This window comes from Filicampus tigris, chromosome 12 (genome assembly GCF_054856515.1).
Source record: "Filicampus tigris isolate MCC_2025a chromosome 12, RoL_Ftig_1.0, whole genome shotgun sequence".
NCBI classification, from domain to species: Eukaryota; Metazoa; Chordata; class Actinopteri; order Syngnathiformes; family Syngnathidae; genus Filicampus; species Filicampus tigris.
The window spans coordinates 642,233-651,689 of NC_141228.1; the positions used below are offsets into that span (position 1 = coordinate 642,233).

At 42.3% G+C, this 9,457-nt stretch overlaps 1 protein-coding gene across 5 annotated transcripts in view; it reads right to left on the bottom strand.

The window, feature by feature from the left end:
- The window catches only part of ect2 (epithelial cell transforming 2), a 235,313-nt gene extending 226,214 nt beyond the window's left edge, over nt 1-9,099 (bottom strand). For all 5 annotated transcript variants that reach the window (XM_086047347.1, XM_086047345.1, XM_086047350.1 and 2 more), the window contains exons 1-2: nt 8,768-9,099; nt 8,102-8,243 (exon numbers count right to left, since the gene is read on the bottom strand). In XM_086047347.1, the coding sequence (XP_085903473.1) occupies nt 8,102-8,234 (133 nt within the window). In that variant the 5' untranslated portion in view covers nt 8,235-8,243; nt 8,768-9,099. The remainder of the gene's footprint in view (nt 1-8,101; nt 8,244-8,767) is intronic.
- Nucleotides 9,100-9,457: the final 358 nt, after the last annotated feature.

Genomic DNA, 9,457 nt, shown 5'->3' on the forward strand with positions numbered 1-9,457 from the left:
GATTGGGGAGACTCACCCCGAGGTCTCCCCAATGCGGCGGCCATCATGGGGGAGGACCCAAAATCAACAGGAAATTACCCAAATGACCCGGAAATGGACCGGAAGTGACACAAATGAACCGGAAGTGACCCAAAAGACCTGAAAATGAACAGGAAGTGACCCAAAATGAACCGGAAATAACCCAAATGACCCGGAAATGAACCGGAAGTGACCCAAAATGTCCCAAAAATGATCCGGAAGTGACCCAAAAGACCCGGAAATGAACCGCAAGTGACCCAAATGACCCGGAAATGACACAAATGACCCGAAAATGGACCAGAAGTAGGCCAAATGATTCGGAAATTAACCGGAAGTGACCCAAATAAGCCCGAAATGAACGGGAAGTGACCCAAATGACCCGGAAATTACCCAAATGACCGGGAATTAAAGAGGAAATGACCCAAATGACCCGAAAATGAACCGTAAGTGACCCAAATGACCCAGAAATTTATCGGAATTGACCCAGAAGTGACCCAAATGACCTGGAGGTGACCCGGAAGTTAAGTGTTTACTTATTTCCTCTTTTCCTGCTCCCCTTCTGTTTTTTATGTCCTCAGCCCATTGTACATCATTTGACATCATTCAACTACATTCCACTTCATTCAGTTTTATTAAACTTAATTCCACTTCATTCCACTTCATTCATCTTTATTCAACTCACATTGGTTCAGCTTTTCAACACGCTGCAATTTATACTTGACGAAAATTCAAACTGTTCAACCTTAAAAAAAACATTACATTCGCCATTCAGTCCCACTTCCACATTCAACATTCAACAGCCTTCAAGTTAGGTCCTTGATGGTCTTGTGGTACACACGCTGAGATGTGTGCAGGCAGCATTGGATCGATTACCCCTCATTCCAAAACATTCCACAATTTTTCACGGAGTTCATTCAACTATATTCAGTATCATTCAACTTTATTCAGTATCATTCAACTTTATTCAGTATAATTCAACTTTATTACACTTTATTCAACTTCATCCCAACGCATTCCGCAGTTTCTTTTCAGCTTCCTTTTCCTTCACACGCAATTTCTCCAGAAATTGCATTCTCTACTTCCAATTTAAAATTCACAAGATTCAATTAATTCAACTCACATTGGTAAAGCTATTCAACACACCCACAATTACTTTTACTCAAAAATCCAACTTATTCACCTGTAAAAAAACAAAATTCCACCATTCATTCTTCCCATTGCCATATTCAGCAATTCACATTTACATCATTCCAATTTGAAATTCACAACATTCATCTCATTCAACTCATATTGGTTATCAAGCTTTTCAACACACCCCAAATTCCTATTTCCAACACATTCAACTCATTCACCCTTAAAGAAAAACACAAAAATTCAACAATTCGCCATTCATTTCCATTGGCAAATTCAACTTTTCACATTTACACCTTCCCAATTTAAACAAATTCAAGTCATTCAAATCACATTCAGCTTTTCAACACCCCCAAAATTCCTACTTTACAAACTTTCAACTCATTCACAATTAAAAAACCCACAAAAATTCAAGTATTCACCATTCATTTCCAGTGGACCAGTGTTATTGCCCCTTGGTCTCCCCAGTGCGGCGGCCATCTTGGACAGGGATATTAGCTTAACTGGGGATACTCAACCAGAGGTCTCCCCAGTGCGGCGGCCATCTTGTGCAGGGACATTAGCTAGACTGGGGATACTCACTCCGAGGTCTCCCCATCTTGGGCATGTTGTTCAAAAGTATTGGGACACCCAGAGTTTTCATCCCCAGGTGTCCCTAATGAAGCGGCCATGTTGTTCAAAACTATTGGGACACCCAGAATTTTCATTCCCAGGTGTCCATAATGAAGCTGCCATGTTGTTCAAAAGTATTGTGACACGAAGAATTTTTATCCCCAGGTGTCCCTAATGAACCGGCCATGTTGTTCAAAAGTATTGGGACACCCAGAATTTTAATTCCCAGATGTCCCTAACGAAGCGGCCATGTTGTTCAAAAGTATTGGGACACCCAGAATTTTCATCACCAGGTGTCCCTAATGAAGCGGCCATGTTGTTCAAAAGTATTGGGACACCCAGAATTTTCAACCCTCGGTGTCCCTAATGAAGCGGCCATTTTGTTCAAAAGTATTGGGACAGACAGAATTTTCATCCCCAGGTGTCCCTAATGAAGCGGCCATTTTGTTCCAAAATATTGGGACACCGCTTTTTCTCATCCCCAGGTTCCTTCCACTCCGAGATTCCTTGTTTCCATCCTTCCTTACTTCCTAGTGTCCTTTCTTCCTCATTTCTTCACCTCATCCTTTCCTTCTTACTATTTTGTACTCTTACTTTTTCTTTCTTGCTTGTTTTCCTTGCTATCTTGGTTCCTTGCTTCCTCCCTCCCTTCCTTTGATTCCATCATTCTTCGTTTTCCTTCTTTTTTCCCCTGACTTCCTTCTTTCATTGTTTCCTTACTTCCTATTTTCTTCTGATTTTTGTTCAAGGTCATTAGACTTCATTCCAATGCATTCCACGGTTTCCATTCAGCTGTCTTCGCCTTCACACGCAATTTCTCCAGAAATTGCATGATCTAGTTAATACGAATTTTGAGTTGTTTTGAGGCATGCGCACAAGAGTTACTCCGCCGCGCCGCCCTCTCCAAGCTAGCTAGCTAGCCAGCCAGCCATCCCGCATCCCGCAAGTCACACTGCACACGCTCCTACTTAACGTTTTAATACAGTAACAGACCTAAAAATGGCACAAGACCGCCAAAAGACCTCAGTCTCCTGAGTAGGAAGAGTCTGCTCTGACCCTTCCTATAGACAGTGTCTGTGTTGTCGCTCCAGTCCAGTTTATTGTTCAGGTGAACACCCAGGTACTTGTAAGTTGAGACTCTCTCAACATCTGATATTCACTGGTGCAGATGCAGAGTGATGGCGCCTACAGAAATCCACCACCATCTCTTTGGATTTCCCCGCATTGATCAGGAGGCGGTTCTGCTGGCACAGGCCACAAAACCCTGAGTAAGTTCTCTGTACTCCCGATCGTCTCAGTCTGTGATGAAGCCGACAATCGCAGAGTCATCACAGAACTTCTGCAGGTGACAGGTAGGGGTGTTGTAGTTGAAGTCCGAAGTGTAGAGGGTGAACAGGAAGGGAGCCAAGACAGTTACCTGCGGTCCCCCCGTGCTGCAGAGGAATACGTCAGACACACAGTCCTGTGTCCTCACATACTGTGGCCGGTTTCAGAGGTAGTCCTGGATCCATGTGGTGAGGTGGTGGGCCACCCCCGCCCGCTCCAGCTTGTCTCCCAATAGGGTGGGCTGGATGGTGTTGAAAGCACTGGAGAAATCAAAGAACTTGACCCTCAGAGTGCTCCCCACCTTCTTCAGGTGGGAGAGTGAAGTGTGGAGGAGGTAGATGATGGCATCATCCACACTGTCAGGCTGGTATGCGAACTGTAGTGGGTCCATTGAGGAGCTCACCAGGGGGCGTAGGTGGATGAGGACCAGTCTCTCCAGGGTCTTCATCAGGTGAGAGGTCAGCGCCACTGGTCTGAAGCTGTTGAGCTCCTTTTGGTCAGGGGTCTTTGGCACCGGGACCAGGCAGGATGTTTTCCACAGCTGGGGGACCCGCTGCCTTCCTCGCCTTCATCTTCCTCAGTTGGTTCTTCGCCTGAGATGTTGTGAAGGCCAAGGCAGGGCAGGAGGGAGTGGTGGCTGTCTGATGTAGCTGGGAGCTGGAGACTGTGGGGAAAAGAGGTGAGGGGGTGACACTCACAGCAGGGGGAGTAGGTGGAGGTTGCAGCAGGAGAGACTGAGAGGGGGCAGGCATCTGATCGAACCTATTGAAAAAGAGGTTCAGCTCATTTGCCCACTGCAGGTCCCCCCAAGTCCAAGTCTTGGGTTGTCCGTGGCCTGAGATGGTCTTCAGGCCCCTCCAAACTCCCCAGGCATTATTCTGCAGCAGCTGCTCCTCCATCCTCTTCCTGTAGGACCTTTTCCCCTCTCTGATCCTCCTCCTCAGCTGGCGCTGCACAATCTTCCGCTCCTCTTTGTTGCCTGATGCAAAAGCCCTCTTCTTCTCCTTCAGGATAGCTTTTATGTCTGGTGTGATCCAGGGTTTGTTGTTGGAGAAACTGGGGGCTACATACACGTTCACCGCGGTCACATGACTAAACTCTCACGGGATCTAGTATGGTCTCATGCCGACAGCTAACAGCTCAATGTCCCTACTGCAGAGCTGCTCCGTGATCATGATGTGACCAGGATTATACCATCTATGGTTCACAAACACAGCCAGCCCTCCTCCTTTTCTCTTACCACTCTCCAGCGTCCTGTCCGCTCATAGGATTTGGAAGCCGTCCAATTCTACGACCGCGCCCGGCGTTAGCGCTTGAGCCACAACTCCGTGAATAGCATCAGGCTAGCCTCCTAGAAGTCCCTCTCATGCCGGGTAAGCGCCGTAAGCTAGTCCATCGTGTTGGGGAGAGATCTAACGTTCCCCATGATAACAGACAGGAGGACGGGATGGTATCGTCTCCTCCTTGCCCGGCGTTTAACCCCCGCACGCAATCCCCGTCTCTTCCTCTTCAGCTCGCAGGGGATATCAGGTCTCGCTCCGGGATCCGGCGCGCGGTTAGCACAAGGAGCTAACAGCTGATCCCGGCTGTAAACAATGGAGCCGCAGCCCCCGCCAATTCTCCGGACACGATCGCGCATAAAATAGCCACCAGCAGCAGCAAAAATACCGTAAGTTGGATTTCCATTGCTGCGTAAGTTTACGAACATCCACTATGTGTAAAAGTTATGAGGTAGAATAATAAGGTACAAAAACACACGGAAAGGCTCACCGGTGAGCCGGAGCTGCTGTTTCGGGCAGCCACTCGCGCGGCGCTGGAAATGACGAAAATACTATATTGTTCATTTTTGTTTCAAATTGCTTCAAATGCAATTTGCAAACATATCATTGTATTGTAATACAGTTTATATATGGCCTACTGTAATTTAGAAGTATTGCATAGATTACGTACTATGTAACAGTCAACATTTAAATTAGTTTGACCCAATCAGCATTAAATTTATAATATGTCTGAAGCAAATTACTTTAACTTTGTTTACTATGTGTAAATATTACTTTAAAAACAAAACAAAATAGGCTCCAGACAAAGGTCTAAATGTATAGATGAATAGCATGTCTATTATTCTGTCAAAATTGGCATTTTACTCCAAGCAGTTTACTTTGGCAATTTATAAGTGCATCGCAAGTTAACTCGTTTGTTTATACAAGGAAACCATACTTTGATTTATACATTTGCACTTAACTTTTTTTTTTTTAAACAACTAATTTAATAAATGTTGTTGGGTCCAAATCAAACTTAAATTATAGCGTTTCAAAGAATTCATTTACATGTTTAAACCTGTTCTTGTTTTGTAGCAAAAAATAAATAATCGTTTGAATAATTGTGATTTCAATTATTAGCAAAATAATCGTGATTAATATTTTTTTCCATAATCGAGCAGCCCTAGCTTATAGTCCGGAAAATACTGTAATGCTAATTCCTCGTTTCGATGACAAGCAGGTGTGCTAAAAATCAACTCATACCAGCTTGTAGCTCGTTGGCTACATCACTGTGGTTAGATAGAAGCATTATTTTTGTTTTCATGCCCAATACAAGCGGAGGCTGTTGAAAAAGCACAACCGCACCTTAACTGCTGAGACCACAAATTGTGTTGCTAAAATTCAAGTTGTAGCTCTTCGGCTACCTTTCATAGAATGTAGAAAGCCTACGTTTGCATTGCACCGGGGGGGTGTCTTGACGTGCGCATCTGACTCCACAACCGAGTGTGGCCGAATGTGTTCCATTGGACGGCGTGTTGTCGGTCAAAAAACTGTGGCCATTCCTCATCCAAATAAATGTGCATGTCTACTCATTCCCACTTCAGTCTCTGTAAATATCCTGACTGGTGTTTAATGCCTCGCCCGTCCTAACCGTGATCACCAAAGAAGCTTTTTTTTTTTTTTTTTGAAGCAAAGAAGCAGTGATTTTTTTTTTTTTAAAACAAATAAGCAGTGTGCGATCATCCCAGCCTAAATCTATGTAGCTCTCTGACTTCCACATTTCCTCATTCTCATATAAATCAGCCACGGAGAGGTTAATCCTTTGGACATGTTGAAGTGGTCATTAGTAAGGATGTCCACATAAATTTTGGTGCCAATTGATCAAGGTTTTTGGACGTTATAAGCAATGAAAGTACAATGATTTCCAATGGAGAGTTTGTAATAAGTTGCTTCAGTGACGCCGACTGAACAAGGATAGAACGGTCGGGGGCGCAGCCATTCTCAAACTAACTTTTGTCGCGGACCTCATTGTAGTAATAGATTCAATTCCATTTTGACTGTGAAAACATAAATATTGAATCAACTCATTTTATTGCATACTGTATCCAGTACAAAAAAGTTGATGCATCACTACTTTGAAATCAGAAGTCACAAATAATAGTTTGTGCAAGTTACTGTTGGCAAAATATTTGCACTTATTACTTATTCCATATGACAATTTGAAATTTTGGTACAGATTTCAGGAAGCATTATGGAAGTTGACATTCTTGATTTGCTTTCGCGGGCCGCATAAAATGATGTGGCGGGTCAGATCTGGCTGTGGGGCCTCGAGTTTGATAAATGTCCACATAGATTTTGGTGACGATTGTTCACATTTTCCCGGCATTTCGCATAGTTTTCGACTGTACCGTCTTTTTGAATTTCTTTTTCACTACCACTTGAGGGAGCCTTGCCATCTTGAATCAGCTGGAGCCCCTTGCATTGTTTGGCTCCAAATAAATTAATCATAACTCGCGGAATTCTTTTGCGATTGATACATGTGGTTACACATTGATACATTGATACACATTCATAACCCGGGATTTCATAACAAATTACAATTATGTTTGCAGTGACTTCCTTATGAGTTATAAATACACCAAAGTACTGCACCTAATATGGCTTCAAGGTCTCGGTTGTTAGTTGGTAACACAAATTGTCACCGAGGATGTTTATTTCTACCCAGAGGGGATTTTTTGTTTTTGTTTTTCCTTGCCCTCGGGGGGGGTTAAAATGAGGCTGGGGATGTCGTTCATATTTGTCAAACGTGGACCTGTGAAGCTCCTTGAGACTCCTACGTGATAATTAAGGGCTATATAAATAAATTTGACTTGACTTTGATGTGTATTGGCAGTGGGAGGCAGAGCCTATCGAAGAGACACAATATAGTATTGACTACCACAAATTCACTGTTGTCATTGGTTGTGTCCACCTTTCTCAAAATTTTACTGTGCCACATTTCAAAACCAAAATCATTACAATTACAAAGTGGCAGCACTCATCAAAATGAGTAAAATGGTGCAACTGTATTTCAGGCATTTTACTTCATATAACAGTTTAATTTGAAATTGGAAATTACAAAACTCATTTTATCAATCAAAGTTTCTTTTTCAATGATACACTGAAAAAGGTACTTAAGGATTTATATTACAATTTATTTTTAAAAGATTTATAAGCTGTTAGATATGTAATAAAATATACAGTATCTGCATATATGTGGGCCTCATGCACCTAACTGGAGGCTGTTTTTTAACATAGTATTTCCTTAAAAGTCACGATTTCTTCTTAGTAAAAATAAATAAATTCAACACACACTGACTTTTTGTATTGTAGCCACATGTTTGAAGTATGCAACAAAACAAACCACATGAAAAAATGGTTACACATGAGCAAATTTTGATGTGTGCCCATGCCCACGTCTTGTCAGAAATTTGTGAAGTTTGCGATAATCAATGAAAAACTCTCTTCCGGCTCGACTTTACTTCAGGGACATGCAACTTGCGAAAGAAGACAATATCTGAAGTACATGAAATGTCCAAATTGCTCATTACCTATTTTTTCAATTTTGCATTTCTGCACAAAATCAAAAATCTAGTTGTTTTTCATTTTAGTTTCTGTAACGAATATTGACGTCTTCTTATTGTTTTGTTTCTTTACTTCCAGTTTTTTTGTGAAAAACGTATGAATGATGCACGTATTATCTGATCTAGACTAACCTTCTCCATCATCACATGCCATGCCGAGGAACATATCGTCTTTTGTAGTTTCTTCGATCCTTGAATCATATACTGATGAATCCACCAGCAGACTCTGAGCTGTCCCAAAAGTTATGGTGTTGTTGTCAGCCATGTCAAGAGGCTGTGGGGGCACCAAGAATGAGACAGAATTAAAATGAAGAGCAGCAAGAAGAAAAAAATCCTTTGGAAAAAAACATAAAACATGATTTTCTGAACGACGTAATGCCGCAGTCAAACAATAAAAACATTGTTAAATGAGAAATCCCTTGGAGATATGCAGTTACCGTTTATTGTTGTTTAGACCATAACTGCCGTACACACCCAATACATTCTCTTGTTGAGCAATACTGTACCTCCAGGAGAGTAGACCATTAGCTCCATTGACAGGCTACAGGACTGGTGTTGTATTGACAAAACTTCGTCAAACAACCCCAGTTATAACCGTAGACCTGTATTCACGATTACATGATAACGTCTTATTCGATGCAGATTAAAACAGAAACCCTCTTTGATATTTCCAACACACTTTTTCCCTGGTCAATACGTTAAGTTTCCGGCAATCAAAATATCCTCATATTGCTTGATAACACTGCACAGCGCTGAGTACAACACACTTAAAATACTTTCAAAACTGATTTAATTTACCGTTTATTCTAAGGACTGGGAATCCGGTCCGGAGTGAAGATTCTGTTGAAACAACAACCCCAAACTGACTGTTGAACCAATTCGGGTAAATAAACACGGGAGCTAAGTTAGCTATTTAGCTAATAGTTCCACAAAACAATCAAGATCTCCATTTGATCCCGGAACATCTCCCTTTTAAAAGTGGAGTCCCACGTCAATCCTCGTTAACATCGTTTAATAATCCATGTCGAGGTGTGGTTCCGTTGTTTGTTGACGGCTTCGAACTATTGTATAAGGAAGTGACAAACTCTATGCGGTTCCAGTTCAAAAAGCACGGAAAACATTGGCGCGAAACGCCGATTGGACAGGAATGGCTAGAAATTCCAGTTTCCGCCTAGAACGGCTTCTGATTGGTTAGTTCGTTCAAATCTCGACGCGGCTGTGTGAGGCGTGAGGCATCTGTTTTTAATTTGGTTACAACTGCGGGCAGATCTTTGAATTTAGATTACATTCTCACATCTGACTTTTGTGTGATTCTTATTGCCGTCGTATTATTTTTCAAGACTGATGTTTGAAACGTACTTCGCTGGACCAGTTGGATTTATTATTTCAAGCATCAGTTACAGTGACCTTACCTAGCGAAAAGCAAGGCTGTGGTGTCTTTGCGTTAAAAAATGTTCGATGCATACACACATAGGCTAATCCGATCTG